Source organism: Pseudopodoces humilis, chromosome 2, assembly GCF_049639895.1.
Source record: "Pseudopodoces humilis isolate 2021_Gansu_Grassland_sample_001 chromosome 2, ASM4963989v1, whole genome shotgun sequence".
NCBI classification, from domain to species: Eukaryota; Metazoa; Chordata; class Aves; order Passeriformes; family Paridae; genus Pseudopodoces; species Pseudopodoces humilis.
In genome coordinates this window covers 13083741-13109360 of record NC_142201.1, presented here as the reverse complement: position 1 = coordinate 13109360, position 25620 = coordinate 13083741, and the positions used below count along the sequence as shown (strand labels likewise).

The window sequence follows — 25620 nt, the reverse complement described above, 5'->3', positions numbered from 1 at the left end:
TAAATGACAAAATCTGTTCCTCCACATGAGGTTTAAAATAGTGGAAAGCTTAAATTTCATACATCTCTGCTTTCTCAAACCCCAGGGAAAGTACATATACATATATATATGTATAATACAAATACACATTCAGGGGCCTCTCTTGGAAGTGCATAAAATGCAGATGCTATTGTGAGCCTGTCTTCTACAGAAAAAGCAAAAATGCTCCTGCAAGGCAAGTGATGACTAATAATGAGACACAGACCTCACTTCCTCTGCTATTTTGGGCAAGCCTCCCACACCCCTCTACTCCTCAGCTGTTAAACTATACACGGTGGTGAGGTCCACAGATGAAAGCCATCAAGCAGGATGGATCTAGCTGAGACCTGGCTGTCACTTCCAGAAGTATCAAAGAAAGATCCGTTCAGATAACAATAATGGCACAGATATTTGGTGTTATTAGCTGATGTAGTCCTCTGCAGCCTTCCTGGGTTACACGCATTCCTCAACCACAGAAACCCCTTCCTCTGCAAACTCAAGTATATCAAAAAAATAAACACCACACTGCTGGGAGCCTGTACTGGTATTAGGTTTACAGTTGGACACAATGATCTTACAACAAATCATCTTTCCAACCTGCTAATGCCCACCAGTGCCTCCAGCCTCACAGACAGGAGCCCTGCAGGGATGAGGATCTCTGCTGGCAGAGAAGTGCTACAGTGTATTTTCTGTGCAGGTCTGGTCATCCAAATACACCTTCCACAAAAGCAGTCCCCAATTTCTCTTTCATGAAAGCTGAATGTTTACCCTTTTATTTTCCTGTTAGCTTGTGCCTAGCCCATGAAGAAATTCTCTCTCCCATGTCTAGTTAAGAATGCATCCCGAGCAGGATCAGCAATCAAACCAGTATCACCAAGACAAAGGCTGGAATGGATGTGTAATAAAACCAATTAAGCATGCAGTTAGTTTAGAGCAGGTTCCTGAATTGAAACTGTTCCTCAATGGCCCACATTGCACCAGCTCCTGCAAACTTCTTTCCAGAGTGCTGTACAATGTGACATGGCTGCAAAATCTGACATGGCTGCAAAGGAATGGTCCGTATTTGAAAAAGGGCTACCAGAAGCTGTTACATGCAGTTTGAGTCATTTTAGTACTTTTTTAACCACAGAAAAATATAAACACTTGAAACAAGGCACTCCTTTAGGCACTGAGTTCAATCCCACAGAAATCTCCTTTTACATCTCTACTAACTGAGAAGGAGGCAATCCTGCTCCTCCTCACTGTATTCAAAGAAACAATGGGCACAGACATTTGTTTCCTGCTACAGAGCCATTGTCAATTAATTATATAGATAAGCTTACTATAAATAAAAATATTTTCTAGAAATTCCTTTAGGCTTCTGTGGTAATGGTTTCACCTACAGCAGTGGCAGGCTGGATATAAATTGCAACATAAACCCAACATGAATTACTATGTTGAAATATTTTAATTCTAAATGTGAGATCAAAGAACATTTTTCTCACACACACAGAGGCACAAAGCAGCATGCATACCCTTGAACAAAGATACCAGAGAGGGTGACAGCTTGGAGTTACCATCTCAAAGTAAAAAATACATGAGTACAGATATATAGCATTAACAGAAAGGCATGTATCTTTTACATATGTGTATATACACACACAGACACATTTTGTATGACTGTACATACATTCTGTAACCACTGTCATTGTGGTTTGTGATTAAGTTATCATGAACTTTGAGAATACACCAATTCTTCTACGTATCTTCCATCTGTGAAATTAATTTTCTTCACTGTGTCCAGAGATTCTGATGTCACACCTTCTTCCATATTCTATTACCTGCTCTTCTCTTCTCCAGCCTCTTCCCAAAAGCTGAATTTAGAAATTATAAATTCATCTTTAAATGCAGCTGAAAAGTCAGTAGAGGGTGAATTTGGTATCCCCTTACATGTGTTACAAAAAAGTGATCCGGGTAGGATCACTGGGTCAGTGATAAAAACCTGCAGGTACTCAGGAGCAAAACATAGTTCTGAAATAGATCCTTTCACTTCCTGCCTTCCTGGTTTTTTTTTTAACAGTCAACATTGATCCCTGCAACAACGGGGAAGAAGGTGAGATACAATTTCAGTTCTTTATTTGTGTGGTCAGTCTAATAGTGTCAGTTTTAAGAAGGAAAAACCCAGAAAATATTATATATCTCCACAGCATCATAACCATCATAACCATTAAAGAAAAAGAAAGAGTTGAGTCCACACTGGAGTGTGGCTGAAGAGTGTAACTCAATGGAAGGAACCAAGAGCTTACCATCAGGGCAATGCATGAATCTGTTCTGGATCAGGCCATACCCCTGTGCCCCCTCTGGAGTCATCTAACTCATCCAACATGGCAGCTGAATTTTAAGGAAAGGCTGATGTGTAACATGCTGATTATTACAATGCTCAATTACAATTCCTCACAGGAATAGCAAAGAGCTGCTAGGGGTCATGAACTTCATGCCACCCTAGCACCTAAGGAAACTGCTCCTGCAAATTGTGACTGTCTCAGGCTTTCTTACTCAGAAATTAAAGTTCAACACACTGCTTTATTTTATCAACGTGCTTCAAGCATCTGTGCTGATTGACATAATTCCTATTTGCTGCATCCTCTTTTCAAAATATTTTTAAGCCTCACAGGAAAGCCAGAATCTGTTCTTGTGTACTGTAAGATATCACATTTCATCCATTTAATCCCTGAACTCAATTCCTCTTTGGATGTCCTGATCAGTTAGGATGTGAAGGATGTGAACATACCAGAGATACAATTTCGTGCTTGTGACATACCCACTGCTAAAAGTTGATGCCTCCCTTCCACTCAGCTTCCTGATTTTAAGAAAATTGGGCCTTATGTGCCAGAAATTGGAGGCTATTAAAACTTTCTCCATTACATCAGAAGCACTTCAGTATCAAGTACTCTGTTCCTGTTATTTATTTGCCATAGTTATGACCACCATGATGTTCCCGCTGTGCTGGGGAAGTTCTCTGTCCTTCACAGGTAAACCTGACAACCTTTAGGTCTGCACAATACTCACACTGCACTACAGTCCACCAAGGTAACAGATAAATAATCCAGCTGAGGAGGAGACTGTCCTCTAGCTGTACAACCCCTCAGTGGGACAAAGATCCTCCCATCATTCAGCAGCTGACCTGGGAGTTGCCCAACACAGATTCTCAGGGCCCCTAACTGCAGCACCAAACATCATCATTACCATTTAGGCAGCATTTTACCTTTTTTGTTCCCAGTCCTTAATAAACCAAAATGTTCTGTTCTACAAAGCCATTTCTCAGTCCCACCCAGTCTCACCAATCAGACTTCTACTCTCCAAGCCATGAGAAATAATTCACTAAGGAGCTCACAGTTATATCTTAAAACAAACAAACAAACAAAAAAAATAGAAGAGGCAGGCAAGGACACAGAGTGCCAGAAAATACCATCTAGCCACCTCATTTCATTGCAAAAATCAGTTTTCTTGCAAGGGAATATGAAACCATCCAAACAGAAGCTGCAATAACCTTGTAAAATCCCTAGTGATGGGAAACACCTGTTTTCCATTGTTCACACAGTAATTTCTGAGCCTCTGCTGCTGCTTAGATACATGTGTCCTTGTTCAAAAAAGAATTATAACCCTTAACCTAATTCACACAAGAATGTAGGTCAAACTGCTTTACCTGTGTGTATCTACTGCACACCTTTTTCTGACAGAACTTCTATCCCTTATCAGGGAAACACAAAAGGAGAGCTACTAAGGGAAAGGCAGCAGATGGTGACAAGACAGCAAAGGTTGTAATGAGATCTGTGAAAGTAGACAAAGAGAGTCAATATATCCAAAGCCTAAGACTCTATTTTTTCAGCCTCTTTTTGCTAGCATTGGCATGTAAAAGATTTCAACAAGTTCTACTAGTAAAGAATAAAAAAATCCAAATATATGCAAATACAAGAGTACTGAAAAGGAGGGTTTTGGTGTGGAGCTTGGGTTTGGTTTTGGGTGGTTGTTGGGTTTTTTCTGAGTATTACAAACACCTGTGCATTAGCCACCTGTGGTGACAGCTCTTGCCAAGACAGCATGTTGCTGCACCGCTACTGCAGCTCCTAGTGCCTGTCACATTTCTTTCATGACTGCAGTGAAGTGTCGCATCCCATCTAAATACAACATGGACTCTGAAATAAAGTGGAGAAAAGAGAGAACCACATTAGTACCTTAGTATCAATACTGGGCAACTACAACTAAACAAAGTGACACAAGTAAGAAGTAATCCACACTGTCATCAAAGCATAAAATCTGCGTGGTTTGCCATAAAATCCTGTTATAATATTTAAATTCCAGTAGTTCATCTATTAAAATTACCAGTGTTCCAAGAGAAAGAAATTAATCTTATTTACAGAGTTATGATAACAATATATTAATGGAATACTTACCTCCATATGTCTTAGGTACAACTTGTGGGACCTCATTTTCTGATATAAATGTAAAATGGAAAGTATTGGTAGTATGGTGCTCCCTGGTATTTGCATTGTAAACTTCACTGTGTACTCGAATCTGGATGTAATTTTTTTCTGTGTAACAGACCTACACAGTTAAAACAATAGTTAGAGCTTGTAATTTATCACCAATGCTGAAAACCGTAACAGATTTCATTACACCGTTTAACAAGAAAAGTCACACATTCTCATAACACATTGCTCATTATCAGTGACTGACACGGATGACAGCAAAGAGAAGGTCTGCTCCTTTTCAAAAGGAAATCAACTCCTACCTGTCCAGAAAGCAGTAGTAAGGATCCAACTTCAACTGGCTTCTGAAACATGATATCATCAACAGATACAATAAAGGGCCTGGAACTCCTGAGGAAGCAAAAGAGAAATTTCTTCTCAAGAATAAAAAAGATGTTTGCAAAAATTTTAAATACCTACTTATCAGCATTTTGATGAAGGGTTACTAGAGAATAAATCTCTTCCTTAAACAGAGGCTACAGAAAGTGTTAAGGAGTTATGTCATCACTGGAGGAAATCTCTCACACCAATGAAGCACACACTTTCTAAGGATATGTTATTGCACCATTATGGTGTCTTATGACCTACACCTGCTGCACAATCTTCACGCCATCATTCATCAGGCCTCAGTTTTTCAAGAACTGACACAAACCACTTAACTTTGTATCAGTCTTTGCATACCCCATTAAACTTTCACACAGACCTCTGCTGGGTAACAACTTCAGTCACACTTCCTAAACTCAAGCAGTCAATAGAAGAAGTTTAGAACCCATTTATCTTGTGTACCAAATGCAAAGTTGTAATATTTATTTGACAGAATGAATATGTTATATGGTTAAAAAGTCCATCTCAAAAGCTTGGTAAGATAAAAGAAAACAGAAAATGGATGTATTTTCTGTCTTGACAAGTAATACTTAAAACCCAGGCTCCAAGGAACAAGATGCCAGTCCCTCTGTAAATATGATAGATGCTCCAAGCAAAGTAGCACTGTGCACTAATAGTGCACAATTCTACCGGACACCTAAGTTTTTTTCAGTTCAGACTGTCATTAGGTTGGTTAGCTTGGGTTCCCAACCTCTGTGTATGAGCAAAATGTTCTGGATTATATAAACATTGCAAGTCCACAACTCACCCATAGCTGCAAGCAGTTGCCCATCCCAGTTCAAATGCCTTTCTCATGAGAAAACCCCCAAAGATCCTATTAAAGATGTTCCGTTCCTGTACATAGAAACAAATACTAAATTCTTTTCAAAGACTTGTGTCTTTATTTTATTTATTTATTTTATTTATTTATTATTGTGTCAGTATTTAAGAGAAGTCCCAACACCTGAATATATAAAAGGCACTACTGAAATATATATGTAAAATTCAAAATGCCCAAGGCAACTTTACCTAATAGGAGCTCATCTGACTCATTTGACAGCATAATGTAACAACTCAAAATTGTACTAGCAACCAAAGGCCAAACTTTTTGCAAACACTTTGCAAAGAAATTTCTTTACACAGAATGAACAGTCTGGTAAGAAAACAAGGTCATTAAAAATCTCCCATTTTGCAGTGGTAATCCATACAAATAACAAAAAAATTGGCAAAAGAAACTAGGCTCTAAATTGCAAGGACTGCAGAAGCCAAACAAAATAATGGTTTGACTAATCGTAGGCCAAAATTCATAGTCAAAGAATGGTTTGGGTTGGAAGTGATCTTAAAGACATCTAGTTCCAACCTCCCTGCCATGAGCTGGGACACCTTGCACTAGACCAGGTTGCTCAGAGTCCCACCCAGTCTGGCTCTGAACATTTCCAGGGATGTGGCATCCACAAATTCTCTGGGCAACCTGCTCCAGAGCCTAACCACAATCACAGTAAAAACTCCTTCCTAATACCTATTCTAAAGCTCTCCTCTTTCAGCTTAAAGCCATTACCCCTTGTCCTGTCACTACGTGTCCCTGTAAAAATTCCCTCTCAAAGTTACTTCTTAAGTAACTTTCTGTAATTCATTAGTATTTTTCAAAATACCTCAGGATGGCAAATCTGCAGGCCTTTTAGCTTTGCATCTTCCATCCACACTGAATTGGGTGGTAATTTACGACTCTGGAAACTCACTGTCCTTTGGAAGAGACAATAAACATTATAGTCCACAGAATTAGCAGAATTCAGCATGCCAAAAAAGTGTAAATAGCAAATGCAGACACATACAAAAAAAAACCTACAAAAACATAGAACACCAAAATAACCCAAAACAGAAATTGTATTACTAAACAGTCTTCCAGGTGACCTTGATGCCTTATCTAAAACTGTCCTTTGATTTGTTAGTGCAATAAACCTATTCTCCTGATCTTTCAAAAACTTCTGCTAATGTTCAAGTTTATGTGAATGAAGAAGCTTAAGAAAGGTACATGAAAGAAAAGACGAATCACAACCACAAAGTGCACACTTTTTCAGCAAAGCCTTGCTCTGCTTTTTAAGTCATAATAGGAAATAAAAGCACACGGTGAGCTAATAGAGTAATTCATCACCAAATATACAGACAGTTTTTGAAGTTTTCAAACCCAGATGGAATGTGGACAAAGCACAACTGCTAATTTTAAGGGAAAGCAGGTCTGCCTTTGGTAAACAACTTTAAAAATAACAATTGTATAGACTAATAAGTTAAAGAAATTATAAATTATCAGAAATACAACACTGCACTAATATAATTACACATTTCTCTGTAACTGTTGGCATCAGACGACTTCACACCAATCTCAAGTATAAGTATGCTATCAGCTCCCTCAAATAATATTGTCAGGTATTGTATTTAAAACACATTGCAAGGTTATTTGGTTACAAGGTGGCCAGTTCCTGCCCTCACAGTTTTTTTAATTAGATATCATGGCAGAAAACTGATTATGCAAGTCATGACTGCAAAACCATTCCATTCTCTTATCTGCTTAAATATCATTAACCTTTTTCCTCAAAGTTATTCCTAACAGCTTGTTTAGAACAACAGAAGACTCTTCTAAGAGCTGCAGATGTCATGTTAAAGTTTGTACCTGCATTTCAAATAAATTGCCACAGAATTTAAATGTGAATTTATACCAGACTACCCTGTTACAAGCACCCACTCAAAAGGCACTTTTCCACAAGATGTCAGTTCTCCTTCACCCCTCCCCTTCTTGCCTTGTGTCCAGTGTATTAAGGAATATGTCATGCACAATGTTTCTTTCTTCTGCAGTAGGAGCCATTTTCAGCAAGGAAGCAGTGCTGAATTCAATCCTCTTCATCTTGTTCACTGAATATTTAAAAAAAAAAAAACAAACAACCCCATAGTATTAAAGTTCAAAGAATAAACAAATAATGGCTCTGAAGATTTTAACCTGAAATCAACGGTCTTTCCATTTTTCCTTTTCCCCCGCAAGTTAAAAGCTATAACTTCATGGTCCTACAGACCCAAAGAGAAATTTGGATTTTATAATTAACTGCAGTAAAATAAAAATAAAGCAGAAGTTCACTAGTACCTCACCAATGTGATAAAGAACTTCTTCACATATTTTATGACACCGACACACTGTTCCTACAGAAAACTTGAGTACTGCCCTCAAAGTACAGAACATATCTAACAAGAAACCCTACAGAACAATAAGCTTCAGGTTTTGCCAGTGGTACAAGAATGGAAGTTTATGGCAGAACCCATTGCAGTGATTGAAATTTTAGTTTAAAATATCATCTGTCCAGTTTATTCAGTCTTCAGTTTTTTTCTAATTCTCCACTTTAAAGTGGATAATTTCCAGCTTGAAATAAATAAGGATGGTGCTACATGCTCCTTCCCTTGTCTTCCACTTTTCTTTTCCTGAGTTTCTTTCCAAAAGGAACATGGGCACACAGACAGGTGAGGAGCTGTGATGTCCTGCAGGCCCACCATGGGGTAATCAGTTGGCCAGAGTATTAGGAGCCCCTGTGCTGCACTCAGATCCAAAGCAGAGGGAGCATCCTGCTAAGGGAGAAGTCCAGAGGGTGTGGAGAGCCCATCAGAGGTGTCTGTCAGTTTAGCCAAAGAGTTTCAAGCATGTGGTAGCAGGTTTTTAAACTCTCTTACTCTACTGACACAAATGAGACAAAGCAAAAACCTGATTTTAAACAAATTAGGAGCATTTCTAAGTAGCAGAACTCCTGAACTTTGCTTCCTCCCAGCTAAGTTGAAGCTGAGGCAGATGTGCATACTACCAGGAAATATGACATACATTCCCCTTGCTTGAAGATTTCTTCCTCCTCAGGGCTCTCAGGAATGAGTGGATTAACAAATGCTGGCCTATGGACAGGAAGATTTTTTTTAAGTTACAAACTTCACAAGAATTTGTCCTGTAAATACATTGTAACAGTCTTCCATTTTTGCTCACATACAAAGTACAAGATGAAATGACATACTTCAGGTTATATGATAAAAATAAATATGGCTGCCAGCAGAATATCACATTAGCTTTAACTCTGAAGAGGCAGTTAAGTGATCCAACCACTACCTGATGCAATCAGAAAAGAGACACATCTATGTGTCTTAAGACACATCTATGATTCTTAAGAAGCTAAAATTGTACTCATAAATTATAATGAAGATTTTTCCAAAAGAAAGCTGTTCAGAAACTCAGCAAATGTAAACATGATGATGTAGGATAGTCTAAACCAAAACTTGACTGGTACCATTCCTCCTGGAATAGAAGAAGCACGGTTCTGTATCTAGCAAGTGTTTTTATAACTTATGTATTCCCTTGACAGCCTTATCAACAGCCAAAAGCTGTTTACCACGTGTACCACTTATCAAAGATTATGACATGCCTTGAGTGTCGCCCTGAAAACTCAGCTTCTGAGCTTGCTGACATAGTTTTCTAAGGACTTTCCCAGGACAGTAACTGTAAACACAGATATGTGTACATTCTTTCTGTTACACATCTTGTGATGGACATCTCTCATGGCCAGTGCAGTGGGAAAGTGTTATCCTGACCATCCAATCCCTGGCCATGGTCAGAAACCTATAAATCCTGGGAGGAAAAATAAACTTTCTCTTCCTTTCACCACACCTCAACCTGTGTCCATGTGATCTATTCATCTTCAGCGGCAACACCTGAGCACACCATTTCTATGTTTGTTCTACTGCACAAATAAGTTTACTTTAACCAACTGATATAGCATTTAATTATTTGCACAAGTAAAGACAAACACTTACTCTCAAGAGCTATTCTTCCGCATAGTTTCTGATTATTAATTTTCAACTTTCAACACTTATACAAATGCTGAGAACAACATACATATACATACATGCACACACACACACAGACCTGCTGAACAATTCACCTCTACCCCAAGCCTTTACTTGGGCTGGCAACAAGAGGCAGAGAGAAGCTTTTCTTTTAAAACAAACTGATCTTTCCGGGTTTGCTAAATCTCTGAAAATCCACCAGATCCTTCTCCATCACAGAGCTCATTTCCCCTCAGCTCAGCAAACACCTACATCAGCTCTCCTGGCCAAGCCCCAGGCTGCTGAGATGCAAGTTTGCTATGGTCCCAAACCCACACAACCCTGCTTCTGTGGGGCTACAGCAAACCTAACATATCCTGTACCTGTCTGAAGGGTTTTGACCTCACATAAATACCCTCCTCATATGGACAGAATGCTTCCAAAACACAGCTGGCCTGTGGCCAGCTAGCTTGTACAACAGCCACTGAAGTTTGCATCTATCTGCACAAGTGCATGCAGACTTGTTCTCAGTCAATCTGCTACTGTATAATTACATCAGATTTGATGTCATTCTTTAAAAAAATTAGTCTTTAAAATGGGAACCATAATATAATTTGTTTTCTTAATATATAATATATTCACTGGTTCCAGAACAAGTCTGAAGAAAACAAACCTAGAAACTACTTCTAATGTTACCAGGACCACATAATTATATCAAGTAAAACCCTTTCATTAGAGACATCTTTGTTAAATACAAGCAATTACTTAAACTAATTAGAAACAGAGAAATGTTTATTACTTGGGCAGGCTATATAGGGAAAATGTAAGAATTACAGCTAATTTTTCTGATGATGGAGTCATAAACCCAAATGGCAACTGAGCAGCCTCTTATTCTAATAACTAAGGAATTATAGAGAAAGTAAAACCAGAATAATAACAAAATAAGTGTCTGGGGGTTTTTTAAGTTCTGTGGGAATACTTACCAGTTCCATCTTAGTTACAAAAGCAAGTTTTAACTTGAATTATTCTGATGACACCTATTAAGTGTCTATTAGGGAATTAATGGTATTATTCACTCAAAGACTATTTAACCACTGAAACTCAATCATTAGTTCAAACAACTACTAGAATGCAGGTGGGTTTCTGGCAGACTCATTCATTTCTGTGTTCATTCAGACCAGTCACTCAAACACAAAGAAAAATCTGTTTTAAAAAAAAGTCAGATCCCAAGACTACCAGCAATTCCTGGTATCATGACTGCTAAAATAAGTCTGAAGTTTGTAACAGGTAAGTTCACACTTGCCAGCAGAAAGCATCAACTATGTGGTTTATTTACCACCTACATTATATGGCTTCTACACATATAGAGCAAGCTACCATGTTTGCCATTTTCAGCACACCTAAAGTCAGGAAACTTTTCCTGTCCTACAAATTACCGTTTATTCTCTGGGTCTCGGGCCACCATGACAAAGGTTGCATCTAACACAGGGTTGTAATCACCACCATGCAGCTAAAAGGGACAGGAAAAAAATACATTACTGAATTCTAAAATTGGAAATGTGCTTAGCAAGCTATTTAGTTGACATAAACTATTCAATCAACTGTTAATTCTGCTTACTTTCACGTTCTGTCATTCCTTCCAACACCTCTCACAACAGGTCAAAAATAAGGAAATAATTAAAACTTTCATTTAAGGAATTCTGCAATGTAAACATTTACCAAGGAATGCTGATTAAAAACGCTGAGCTGGGAGGGGAGGAAATCAACCCAGTCATTGTAAAAGGACTCACTTAACCTTTACTCTGAGAAATGCCATAGCTTTTTTTTCTTTTTTTATATACCAAATTGCCACTAATGCCAGCACTGTAAGGAGTAAGAACAAAAAGGTAAGGAGTAAGAACAAAAAGGTAAGGAGTTCAGAACAAAAAGGTGTAACATTATCTTCTACATTAGAGACTTTACTTAAGGAGAACAATTGAATAATACAAAAAATTTACCTGTTTACTTGAATTATCACAGAATCATGAAATCACAGAACTATTTGAATTAGAAGGAACCTTAAAGACATCCAGTTCCAATCGCCCAGCCATGGGGAGAGACACCTTCCAAGATCAGGTGGCTCAAAGCCCCATCCAAACCACCCTTGAACACTTCTAGGGATGAGGCATCTCTGCTTCTCTGGGAAACCTGCTTCAGTACCTCACTGTCCTCACAATAGATAATTTCTTCCCACTATCTCATCTAAATCCATTCTCTCAGTTTGAAGCCATTCCCCCTTGTCCTGTCACTATATGCTCTTGTAAATTCCCACTGAAGCACCTCAGGCCTGTCGTAACATGGAGAGAAGTCACAGGAACTAACCTGCAGCATGTGCATCTTCACTTCCATGGAGGTCTTCCCAACCCAAGAAACATTGCCTGTGAATTTGATGTCACAGTCTGGATGTATAATCTTCTGGCACAAATCTACAAGACAAATATTAGGGGCTACTGGAGATGGATCACTCACAACTAATACTAGACAGGCCAGATTCTCCAGGACCTTTATGTGATCTGAAAGTGGCAATACACACAAAGACAACCCAGAAAAGACCGTTGTTGCAAGGGACCACGCTGCTCGCCTGCAGTTTCTGCCTCTACAGACTTCTGAAGCCAAAACAGGAGTAGGAAGCAGGCACAAAGGTAGACAGCAGACCCAAGGGAGTGTTCAGCAGAACACGCAACACAAGCAAGGTCCAACTCCGCCAGAACAAACACTGTTCGATAATGAAGGCAAGAATCTGCATGCCAAAATAAAACTAAACACTAAAGTGCAAGAATCATGAAAGTTGATTTTGAAGGGAAATGACATATGAAATGCTGAAAAGCATCTACAAAACCCTCATCCCACCTCTTGTCAACAAAAGCCAGAAAACTTCAAAGCTAAAACAAGATGAAGTGAACTAAACAGGAGGGAAAAAGGTATCCTCAATAACAACCATGGGAAGGCAGTAGCTAATGAAACAGTAAGACAAACAGATGAAACTATTTTATTTACTAAGTTGCCACTTACTGATTTTATCGACCAGAGCTGTAACTATGGATAAAGGAGACCTTTGCTGCATTTCCTGCTTGGTGTGAGTGTAGCAAACAAGAACTGTGAAGAGATCAAAAATGGAGCCAGCTCTTTAACAAAAACATAAGCGGAGCAGATCAAAATCATCTTTGCAAAGTATAAGAGGTACCTGGAAAACATAAACTGAAGTATCCTACTATAGGAGAGCACAACTTCCACATTTTCACATATGTAACACATGGGCTTGTTATAGAGAAAACAGCAGCAGCTGTCTCAGTTTTATGCATATTTACTTACTAGAAAGATAAATTTAACTATGCATTTTAAACCAGCTCATCACTTGACTTCCAATCCCACATAATCTCTTCACTCTACCACGGCAGCCCCCTGTCTCAGACTCTTCCTATCTTCTATTTTGATTTCATGAAGGCTGTCCAAGGATACATGCCATCTGAGGACTTTTTAAATACTGATTCGTTTAAAGAGGTGAAGATTAAATAAACGGTGCCTTACAGGCACAAAACCATAGTCAGAGGTATTTATCACACTGCAATTACTACTAGCCAAACCACTATTTAAACTAATTAGCTTTGTTCACAAAAGCACATCCGAGTAAAAAGACTCCTTGGAGTAATTCAAGGATATTTTTTTCTAGTGTTCGTGTAATTTTCACTCAACACAGATCTTCATTATCAAAAGTATCTGTCTGGTACTTAATGACATAAGAGAGAAGGAATCCCCATATATGGACCATTCACTTCAGAGCTAGACTTGATGATCCCTGTGGGGCCCTTCCAAACCAGAATATTCTGTGACTTGTGATCTGGAAGATCTCTATCCTTCCAAGCAATCTAAGGTTTTTTTTCCTTATGTTTACTGAAGTCACAATTCTAAAACCTTTTAAGCCTATTAACTTATTATATCAATATGACCACCCCAAATATTGTTTAATTGGGACAGAATCTTGGTTAACCCAAAACAATACATCCCCAGTGGAACTGCCTGGAGCCCAGTATTACTGCAAACAAGGCAGAGACATTCTGTACTGTCACAGGAAAAAAATTAGATCTTCACAGATTTCAGGGGAAATTAAACAAGGCACAGAATGAAAAACAGGTTCATCTCATCTAGGAATGCAGGGTAGCCAACAGTTTGAAGTCTTCTTTTCTAATTCAGGACAGATACTGAAACCAGTAACCTCCAACTCCCAGGAACAAAAAGCAGACATGCAGCTATTTCATCTATCCTCAGTGGACATGCATTCATTTCTTTCTCTGCCTTCCTCAATTTTGTCCATCTGGACTCTCCAAAGGAACAGAAAAAAGATGCTCTATTCACAACTTTCCCTTGATAAGCACTTAATTCTTTGTCAAAACCTCCATCAAAAAGCTCCCAACCAACTATGGAACTCAGATGAAGGAGGAAGTCACCTGGTGGTATTTTAAGAAAAAGTATCTCCTAATTCTATTAACAATCTGACACTCACAACACAAAAGAAAAAATGTATACTTTTCAAGACCACAAATAAATAAAAAGGAGAAAAAAATTAAGAAAGCTAACTCATGAAACAACTGAGTTGGTTTTACCCTTAAAAACAATTTGAAGAACCCAAGAACATACAACAACATTAATTGTTTTTCATTTGTTCTCAATGGATATGTTACAATCTTTCCAGGTTATACTTTCTTCTCCCCAAAGGGAAGATTAAAATATTTCTATTGCAAATATAAATATTCCATCTCATTAACTGTTGGTGACTTTAGCAGTTTTTGTTGAGAATTTTTTAAGATTAAAAAAAATCTTAATCTTTCATTTTCAATATGCACTCCACAAATTTTCTCTGAGTTCACACTCAATACAAATTCATAATCTAGGATCACTTTTCAGTAAATTATTTTTGCAGCTGGTCCTTTAAAAATCTGACAGAGGCAGGAAGCCAAAAAATTTTGCTTCCATCAGTTCTGTATCATCCTTCCTTCTCTTGCAGTACCAGTGTCCTCTTTTTTTCCTTGCCTTCTGAGATGTCAGAATTATGGGTTTCCCTCCAAGGTCATATTGTGTCACACCAACCAGTGCTCAGCGGTAATCAAGCTCACTTTGTGCAGCCTTTACGAGGGCATAGGTACATACCTCCTAAACTGTCAAGATCTTCAAGTATCCTTCCAAACCTGCAATATAGGGGTTTGACAATTAAATACTTAGATACAGGGCAAACAGAAGTTAACCATTTCCTGCAGGTGTAACATGGTTGCTTTGTTACCTTACGCTGTTGTGTACATTCAGGTACTTTTCTCTTATTTCAGGCTGACTTCCTAAAGGTAGAATAACTTCCAAATAGCTATCCTTCATTCTCCTAGGAGGGAGATCTTCCTGCCGTTTTGCCAGTAAAGTATGAAGAGCTTTTCTTTCTTGCATTGCTTGCACATGATCCCTGGTAAGAAAAAAATTTTTATTGTGAAGTACAAGAAGATAACCAAAACCCTAACTAAAAGATATCACATCAATGATTATTGAAGTTAAAACCAAAAAGTAATAGAAATAGCAAGACACAGTGAGCGTGCCTTGAAAAGAAAGTGAAATGCACAAAGTGAGATGTGAAGCAGAATTACTGCAGAAATCTTTGAAATAGTTTGTGTACAAGTGGCAAGCACATACTTCACACTAATGAGATGAACAAAATGCATCTAATTCTGAATGCTACCAAAAACATTCCCCTTGAAAAGAACAAATCACACATAATTTGATCTGTGAGGTTTTGTGCATATTCATGTCGTCCAGAGCTACAGTGTCACAAATCTTCCCACACTACCAGTTTTAAAGGTCTGACCATCAATTTGCAATCTCTCCCAAGAAGTAATGTAGATGTATAGTGTTGGATAGCACTAACAACAAGAGAACTAATCTGCTAAGACTTGCCATCACCCACAGGTGAGTTCCCCCTTTGGAACATCAGTTCTAACAGCAAGCTAAAAGACAAAGAAAACTAACCTACTTCTCTTTCTCTCTTCCTACACAGATATCTTAAAATTACACAGGAAAGTTACAGAAAGAAAAAACACATAAAAGGGAGAACAATTCCTTCAGAGCTGCTTTTCCAACACTACCAAATAAGAGGGACTGCAATTCTCACAGTGGAGAAGGGTGCAACTGACTGTCACTTCTTTCCAGTCTACCAAGTTGACTCCTTGCACAGGTATCTATCTACAAGATGTAACAGTCTTACCCAACAGCCTCTCTTACCTGTTCCAAAGTTCCCTCCCCTTAGAAGTGCAACCTGACTGAATAAAGCAATAACATCCCTAGAATCAATATCCATCTATTAAAAACCTAAAGGTTAAACATGCAACAGTTCTGGTATGAAGCAAAAATGTGTATCATTTCATAGAGCAAGAGAATGCACAAAACACTAAGCAACCAAACTTAATGTTAAATTTCTGGATGTGTGCCATTCCTTCAAGTTGTGTTTGCTGTTTCAGTGACACCGTGTTTAACAAGAGCAATTAAACAAAAAGAACAAAAACAAAAAACAAAAACAAAAACAAAAAGACACGGAAAACCTTTTCACCAAAAAGAAATCTTTTCTTAAGTTTTGACTTTGGATGAATTCTGGATGTTAGCCACTTAATATGAAGGCTTACTTGGCTTAAGTATTATTTCAAAAAGTCAAGCTTCAACATATTTATATTCCCTTTTTTCTGTTTAGTAAGTTCTGGGGAAATACAAATAATCCATGATCAAAGGGAGTGAAAGCCAAGCAGAAAACTTAAGTTAGATTCATTTGTTTGTTTGTTTGTTTTAAACATGAGATGTGGTTTACTTCATCTGGGCAACATGATACCATGGAATTCAAAGAAAACAGAAAGATAACAACCTCCTGCAGTGGGTTAATGTTTAAAGTTATGCCACTGCATAGAAACGGAATATTACTGGATGACTAAAGAAAGATGCAAGGTCCAAGACGATGCATCTTCATGCTTCTAAAAAAAAAATTTCCAATGTCTTTCAGTGAAAGGCTTAAAAGCAATTAATTAGAAAGTAAATCAGAAATTTGTCTACGAACATAAAGAAACCTAACAATAAAAATTTTACAATATTTGGTTTTCACCAGCTCCATCCTGGCTCCTCTGAGGTCAGCAGCAGAATTCTTGACTTCCACTTCAGAATGTGCTCTTCAATATGCAGAAGTATTAGACTCAATGCAGTAATATTTTTCAACAGACAAATACTGTTACACACTACAGTACTAGTCATACAGTAACAATAATTCATCTAAATATTAACTAGTACCTGCCCTAAACATTCTGAGGAATTTTTACATATATTTCTGCAATAGCCCCAGCACCATCTGGACTATATTTAACAATGAACAGATTAATAGTTTTAACTGCAATTTAAGTACAAAACCAGAATAAAAACATAAGCTAGATATTTCTTTTTAATAATGAATATAAAATGCCACTGGCCCTTACAAGAGAAATCACAAACCGAAGTCTCCTTTTAGGAAAATTAATGGTTAAAGATGTTCTTCCAACATGCATCCCTTCTCTCTCCCAGCATTCCAGATACATGTACATCAGTCCTTCCCTATCTCCCTTTTCAGGGCCCCTATCAAGCCGTTCCTCAGATTTGTCCTCTTTAGTCATTCTGTGGCCTAACTAACTCAGTTAAATCCCCAGCTGTTCAGTCTCCACACATATCAACTCTTTGACACCCCATTTTTGAAGTGGGCTCTCAAAGGCTACACAATCCATGCCCACCAAACCTCTCTGTATTAAACCTGTCATTCTCAAGCACTCCCATCTGTGGTCTCCCTGGCTTTCCTTCTTCACAGTAGCTGAAGGATTCAGTACTCTGCAAAACATTTCTGCTGTATTTTGTACAGCACAAGAGAAGTACCTATCTAAGCAAAACACTGCTGCGGTGATCCTGGCCTCAGTCTGCTCTTCCTCCACGATGGGAGCAGTGGGAGAAAAAAATAAAAGAAAGAACATCAGACTTGACCAGAGCCCCCTAAAATCTCAATTTTCTAATGGTATTTCCATATTGTTCCTCCTCAGCCATTCTGGTATGTGGGAAAGGCTTTTTCATAAACAATTTCTAGAGCCCTTTCTAACTAACTTGATGAAAAGTTCAAGCCCCCTCATGCTTAGATACTACTCTTACTAACCAAAAATCAACTTCCCAGATTCCCATTTTTATTAGAATGCCTAAAGTTGTGTTTAGATACACTGAGTCCAAAGGCCTGGACACATCAGACACTTCACCCAGGCAAGCCTCTCTTCATTTACCTATCATTGCACAAAGTGGGAAAAAAGAGCTCGGCAAACACAGCCAAAATTAACAAAAAACATGGGACCAACCAAACTGCAGTGTGTATTCCTCCAGACTGCTATATTGACTTCTCCAGACTGTAAAGCAGAGGGTTACAGTCAACTCTGGCTTATTCAATGTAATGGGGGGGGAAGAAAGTAACTCGAATAAAGCAAAACCAGCAATTATTTAAAGAATATGTAAATTAATCAAAAATTAAGTTAGAACAGATAAAGGAAATGCTCAAGATGCTCCTGATTAAGGAGGCCCTGATCCCAAGCTGACAATTTTCCAAAGAGACATGGGTGCCATTCAGAATGCAGCCGGAACAAGCTCAGCTGCCTCTGAATGATAAATCCACCATGTGGGCAATCTACCTAGAGATAATTCAGGAGGTAACAGCAACACAGCATTGACAGCCAGACTCTACAGCTCCAAACTCCCATTGGATTTAAAGCTAGTGGGACACTAGCTTTACTTAAATCTTGTAAACACCAAGATCAGGTATTTTGTTTCAGAGAAATCTTAGAAGTTTGTGATCCACAAACTACCAATTCAGAAGCTTTGTTTCAATTACTTTTTAGTGGGATCTTTTTCTTCCCCTGACAGCAAGTTAACTATAGGTAACTTCCACTACCACAACTCTGAACTCCACCTTGGTTTCACAAATGAAGTAAAATACATGTAATGCACACTGTACCTCCAGTTGGTAGATGCTCCCACTATATCCCTCAATTTGCTCCGCACTAGAAAAAAAAAAAAAAAGGCAAATCAAGCTTAGTTCTGCAAGTGATAAACATGAGGTTGCCTGGTGTTAAAGGCACAATCCTCATCCCAGAACAGGAAAATTAAGCAAATAAGCAAATTCATGCAAAGAGCAGCCCAGAAATGAAAGTTTGGCCAAATTCACTGCTGCTGTTAGTAGGCATATCACAGTAATGGGTTGAGTAACATGGTGCCATAGCTTATTGCATATAGTAACAAAGAGTGCCTGTTAGTTCAATCAGTCACCTCCAATGCTAATTAACAGCTGAAAGACAGCATGGATTAAGATTAGATTGGGGAATTTTGATGTGAAAATATTACAGCCTAAACACAAACTGTGGAGATAACACAAATCAGAAGTCATAAAAGAACTTAAAAGGGAACAGTGCAGCTGGGAAACAGGGAATGAGGAGAATACCAATTAAATAATCCCACCCACAAAGGCAGGCAGTATCAGCAGACTGGTTCTTGCCAGCAGGGTTTCCTAGCCCAAACTTTTAGCAGTCTGAAAGAACACAGTGTTAAAACACTGAACACAGGCCTATGAAAATTATTCTGGCCCTGTTTGCACTCTCAGAGTTAATACTAGTTCTGCACAAGTTGTTCCTAAATTTCAAGAATAATCTGCATAAGCATCTTTTCTACTCTTTCTTGGATGAGATAATTGAGTGTGCTAAGGTCCCATCAAATCTACCAAACTACTCCACAGCTGTTAGGCAGGTGATTGTTGGCTATTTGGAAACACCTGAAAACAAGGAGCAACAATTCTCAAGCTCAGAACAGAAGCTAAGAATTGTATAGAAGGGACTCCTTGCCTATTTGCAAAGATTTTTGATACAAAGAAGTTCAAATATAAGGGACACATCAAGGAAGAGCAACCAAAAAATATTCAGAATTTCATGGTGAAATTGAAAGAGGCTGCTGGTGAGTCACAAGTTGATCCTTTATCAAGCTTGGCATTTTTCAAGCTAAATTCCCAGTCTGAGTATTCACAGTGATCAGCAAGCTGGCCTATAAATGGTGGAGCAAGCCTAGCTGAATTCCTAGGATTTAAATCACATTCCACTCTCTCAGTCAAATCCACTCAGCTCTGCTCCCCTCCTCCTCAGTCACTTCAGCTTCTGCCCAAGTCCCCCCACACCACCACTACCGCTATTCCCCAAACCTCCCCTTCCCTGCTCCTTGCCCTGCAGCACCCTCAGCCCCTGTCCCTACACTCCCAGCCTGTTTCTGCTATGCCTGCCTGCTACAGAAGCATCAGCCTGAGCCAGAGGCAGGCAAGGGAATGACTGCCAGCCAGCACATGGATCCAGTGACTCACCAACAGCCAGCAAACACCAGAGTCTGTGGCTGACCCCAGCACCAGCTCTAGCATCCTAACAAACCTCTGATTTGGAAGCAAATTTTCACAAAAATTGTGGAAAAATCTCTTTGAGATTTGTGGCTTATCTATTTTGGCTGACATCAACAAAATGTTCTGGAAGATGAGAAAGACAAGAAGACAGGCAGACAAAGACAAAAGATAGATTGCTTAGGCCTTATTTTTTTACAAAATTAGACTAAAAATGTGTTTTGAAATTAGAAGACTTCTACTACTAATTCAAAGAACAAAAAAAATATTCAAGGAAAGAACCTGATTGGAAATTTTGAGAGTTGATTTCTTTTGGAAACAGGGAAGTTCTGATTCCTTTTTCCTTACGCAGCAGCATGCTTGCTTACAGAATAGGTATTACTTTCTTGTTACTCATACTCCACCTGTGAGGCTGCCATACATGCATTTGATCAATACAGTGTTAGCAGAAACACTGTTACAGCTTCTAGAACACAAAACCTCAATTTTTCAAGAGCGTAGACTGTGCTGGGATGAACAGGGAATAAACAGCACTTTCTCTTTCTTTAAACTAAATTCATCTTCCTTTTTGACTCTATAGAGGTAAAAAGCTCTGAAAAAAAATCTCAGGTCCAAACCTGCAAAAATGTATAGAAGCTGTTAGTCCCATTTAATACATCTGATTTCAGCTTTAGGTATAAAAATAAGTATTTTCCAGGCTGGGAACATGTCGCCCTGAGAATCAGGCTCTCGATACTGTTTTTCTACATGCTCTAGCTACTTTCCCAGGAAAGTAACTATAAACATAGGTGTTTATACATTCCATTAAAGATATGCCTTTTGATGAACATCTCTCATGGCCAGCGTGGTTAGGAAGATGTTAATCTGACTATCCAATCCCTGATCGTGGTCAGAAACTTACAAATACTGAAAAGAAAAATAAAGCTCTCTCTTTCTTTCACCACACCTCAAACTGCGTCCGTGTGATTTTGTGTCCAATAGCGACAGGAACACATTAAAATTTTTATCTAAACAATAAAAAGGACAAAGTGTAAAGCATTTTTAAATGTTGTCAAGCCAAATCTAGTCCATTTTACAGCTCATAAGTACATAGTTTTTAATTTTTCCATTCTTTTTCCTCCTGTGAAGACTATCTTGCTCTTCTAGATATTAGAAATTTATGTAAGTAACAATAGAAATTTAAATAAGAAAAACACAAAAATCTATAAGCTATTTCTTTTCCTATCTGTCAAATGTCTTAAGTGTGCAAAACAGTTATAGCAAATGGGACCTCTCCATCATGCTCACATCAGCATATTTCTCAGTGTCTCCTAACCTGTGATCATTAGATCATCAAGGCCAGAGCAGCAGGGTCTGAGTTCATTTGCACTGTGCTGTGGAAAAGGACATGAGAAGAGCAGCTGGACAAGATCACAGCATTCATCTCTACCAGTGAGGTTCATTCCACTCGTGCTGGTATCTCCCCAGCTGCATCCAGGTTCAGGCAGACCACCAGCTTTGGTACAGAGCTTGGTCTGGACTTAGGTGAAGGATGCAGATTCAAACGTCTAAAATGAAGCCAACTACTGCAGAAGCTGCAGCCATGAGAAATTTTGTATTCCATAAGCCTCTTAGAAACGTTTTATCCAGCACTGCAGACAGAGATTAAGTGCAATACTGCCACAATTAAGACCAGGGCCATTCACCAAAGGCAAAGGGGCTTTAAGCAAGGCAACAGAGAAGAACAATGACACTTCATTTTTCACCAATGCTAAAGTAAGGAAAAACAGTAGCTGAGTAAATTTAGTGTTACAGCAAATATTTTAATATGTACAAGTTACCACAACACACCATTATTCACATGAATGGGTGACTGTCCTGTGGAGTACAAAACACAAGTTAGATTAACAATGAAAAGAAACAATGCAATTTACATCTAATAAGGAGCTACTTGATTATTCTACCTGCTTCAGTTCCATTTAGGCACATGTTCCTTAATTTTAGTAACTGCAGGCAATTTATCCTTGCCTGATTTATAGTCAGTGTCTTTTTGTTTTCAACTCAGTTTGTCTTTTCAAGCCAGCTTTCCAGTTCCATGTCCACTGACTCTGTGTGGTATCTGCTTGCAGTGTAATCCCAAACAGTTCTTCAAACTCGGGGCTACCATGTACTGTTGACAAACAGTGCTAACTTTGGAAAGAGTATCTGGAGCACTTTTCAGGAAGTGGGATGAGAGTTTTTTCATTTGGACTCATTTTGGACATTCTGGAAAATTCCAAAGTCCTGCTTTGTGTAGCCTTTGGGAAAGCCATGGAAGAAGTGAGGGCATTCCCAACAGGAACCCAAAATTGTGAAAATGAAGCACGTGAAAAACTAGTAAGAAAAAGTATCTGGTGTTTTGTGAAAGCATGGATACCAAATTGAAACTACAGTTTACATAACAGTAGAATAGTCTAGATATCAACAAAACTTTTAATTTGAATAATTATGAAACAGAATCTCAAATGTTTACAGTGATTGTAGTCCACAAAATATTAGTAGCCCTTGGAGTGCCAGGATGACCTCACTGTTTCACTATTTTTACTGGCCTTCTAGATGCCATCATTTTCAAATATTCAAATAAACAATCAGGGCAAGTTGCAAGTATGCAACATCCTGTACCCTTGCTTCTCTCCTTTAACCTCCTAAATTGCCATTTATTAACAATGAAAATAATTTCTCTAACAACAAATAACCCTCATTTTCTCTTTTATTGGATAACCAGTAACTATTGGTGACTTCTGTTTAGAAAAGAAAAGGAAAAAAGAAGATTTCAGAAATAAGCAGAACTTCATGAAGGAATTATTTGTACCTGGCTCCAGCCTTTTTCATCCTGCCCAGTACAAGGGATTAGAATGCAAGAAAAACTTTTTTAAAACTTATGAAACAGGAGCATTATGGTTTATAACTATTAGAGCACTGAAACAAACTTTCAACACAAAGCTCTATTGACAAGAGCAATTTCACGAGGCAGTGCTGCTGATCCGATTAAAAGATTTCTACAAATTTGCAAAATTAGCAGGATTGACAGATTAAAAGTTCTGTAAGGCATTATTTCCACTCAATTCCCCATTTCTTGGCCATTCTCTCCAGTCTCATTGTACTTATCTGCATTACATTGACTTTCTATCAAGACCCAAGCTGAGCAGCAGTTATCCTGACAGAAAAGAACCTTCTTCTGCCAAGGCTGAAGAACCAGAGGACCCTCTAAATTTGCAATTTCAGTAACTTAGCATATTTGTGCCATTCACTTCCAAACACACAGCAATTTTCTGCTGCTTCCTAAATACTTACACCATGAGCTAACAGACAAGGGCACATTCATTATCCAAACCATACTAATATATGAATGGACATCACCTGAAAAAATAAACTCCTTAGTAACATCATTAAATCTTCTGGAGCACAGCAATTTACTCTACCTTCAGACATGTTGGGAAGCCCTGGGGAGGCACTGATCCCAGAAGTGAGTGTCCTAGCCAGAACAGAAGGAAGTTTCCTCATGATGCACAACCTATAGGCAGAGCAGAAACATTTAGTGTCATTAAAAATAATCCCATTAAAATAATTTAGAATTTAATTTTGGAATTATGCTGGTGACTTCAGAAACACTAGTCCTCATTTTCAGCTTGATTTTTAGAACTAGATACCATCAGTGCAATGGTTCCAAGACAGTTGAAATTCCAACTGGCACCTTGCTTTATCTAAAAGCAAGAAGAATGTTTCACTGGCAGTAATTGTTCTCTTCACTGACTATTCAGATATCCTGAGAGAACCAACTTAGACTCAACACCAGCTTTTACCCTATAGCATCTTAACACAGATAGGGTGGGTCCATGTGCCTCTAGGAAATCATCCATGACTCTAACAATACACTTCTCCTGCACTTGGCTGGTGTGCACAGCAGTGGAAGGAGGAATATACCAAAAAGGATTTCACAAGGTCTCACAAGCAGTCCCATTCAGCTAAGCCTGGTTTTCTCCTCTATGGCTTAGTATTGCAGCAACTCAAAAAAACCTAAAGTGCCGGCCGGATATGATCCTCTTAGCCATTAAGCAAGGAGGGACAACCATGAAACAGAGGATGTAATCCACCCACAATTCACTAAGTGTTCTATAAGGTACTAGCCAGCACTACTCCTCTAGGCAAGCGTAACTGTGGTAACACAAAAACACGGTGTGTAAAACCACTTGTGATAGTTCACAGCATCATCCTGACAAGGCATATGGATTGCTGGTCCCTTAATTTTCCTCTTCTGGGACTGGGATTCCACCTCACAAAAGGAAATGTGGCAGGTTCTCAGGCACCAAGAGAAAAGCAAGGCCATTTACACATCTCTCTCCCTCTCTCTTTCCTTCATGTATATCTACACATACATATCATGAACACAAAAGCTTTCACTGTCTACAAATACACACGGAGACCTTGAGAGAGTAAGACACAAAACACACACACGAAACAAAAAAAAAAGAAAACTCTGAAGGCAGCGGAGTCCCGTTTGCATCAGGAATGACGTGAATGGCGATGGTGAAACGCCTCTGCGACTGCTTCAGCCTCCGGGTTCGGTGTGTCACAGCCGGGCCAGCAAACACTGCAGCCGCACCCCGCAGGGCACTCACGCCCGGTGCCCCAGACCGGCCCATTCGCCGCGCCCGAGGCCGCGCTGCCCGCGGCGCTGCCCAAGTTTCGGGGTGCCCCACCCTGCCCCTCACGGCGGAGCGCAGCGCGGCCGCGGGGCACGGCCTCCCCTGTGCAGGCCCGGGCCCGCCGGGGGCACCATCTCCCCCGGCCGCTATTCCCCACCCGGGCCGGAGACGCGCGGGCCGCCTTACCGGGTGGGCAGCATGGTGCTCGCCGGGGCTGTCACAGCTGGGCCGCGCCTGCCCCAGCCCCACGGTCCTCCCGCACCAGTGACTCGGGGCTCGCCGCGCACACGGCAGGCTCCGGGCCGCCTGCAGCTGGGAGCCGTCGCCCTGCCCACCCCGGGATCCCCGGGCGGCACCGCCCGGCCCCGGCCTGCCCCGTGGCGCGGCCGCTCCCCGGGGCGGAGGTTGGGGCAGGACACCGTTAGTCGTCGGGCGGGCCCTGCTGGGACTTGCTTTTAATAAACCTCGTTATTTTTTCTTTTTAATGCTCCGTTTTTTCGCTGTGTCGTGAGGAAGGCGTGCTGGCGGCGCTCAGCTGGGCGCTGTGCCCGGAGCCTGAGGCGCGCCCCGAGCCGTCACACGGCCGTGGGGAACACGGCCTCCTGCCCCGGCCCGTCACTTGGTGGCACTGCTAGAGAAGGTAATTGAGAGTCTGGGAATTTCCTAAAGAGAAGAGGCTTAAGAGCTTGAAGAGTGACGTTATCACTCTGTACATCTCCCTGAAAGGAGACTGTAGCCAGGT

The 25620-nt window shown here is 39.6% G+C and overlaps 1 protein-coding gene across 2 annotated transcripts; it reads right to left on the bottom strand.

Moving 5' to 3' along the window:
- Positions 1-1446: 1446 nt before the first annotated feature.
- ACOT9 (acyl-CoA thioesterase 9) lies at positions 1447-25320 on the bottom strand. Of its 2 annotated transcripts, XM_014251950.2 has the most exons (16): positions 25065-25312; positions 23655-23746; positions 22045-22071; positions 18799-18844; positions 15049-15219; positions 14919-14956; positions 12786-12869; positions 12096-12199; positions 11171-11244; positions 8746-8813; positions 7685-7796; positions 6542-6632; positions 5659-5744; positions 4790-4877; positions 4452-4602; positions 1447-4193 (listed from the first exon to the last, which is right to left on the bottom strand). In XM_014251950.2, the coding sequence occupies exons 1-16, from the start codon at positions 25076-25078 to the stop codon at positions 4135-4137; spliced, it is 1305 nt and encodes a 434-aa protein (XP_014107425.1). In that variant the 5' UTR covers positions 25079-25312; the 3' UTR covers positions 1447-4134. The 2 variants fall into 2 exon arrangements, with proteins under 2 accessions (XP_014107425.1, XP_087907798.1); XM_088051672.1 differs by lacking the exon at positions 22045-22071 and having other exon boundaries at positions 25065-25320.
- Positions 25321-25620: the final 300 nt, after the last annotated feature.

What these genes read in the sequence shown, in the direction of transcription:
- ACOT9 (XM_014251950.2), bottom strand. An exon ending in AATGTACACAACAGCGTAAG is followed by an intron (nt 14,957 to 15,048) that starts GTAACAAAGCAA and finishes CCTATATTGCAG; the next exon opens with GTTTGGAAGGATACTTGAAG. An exon ending in AGCTCTGGTCGATAAAATCA is followed by an intron (nt 12,200 to 12,785) that starts GTAAGTGGCAAC and finishes TTTGTCTTGTAG; the next exon opens with ATTTGTGCCAGAAGATTATA.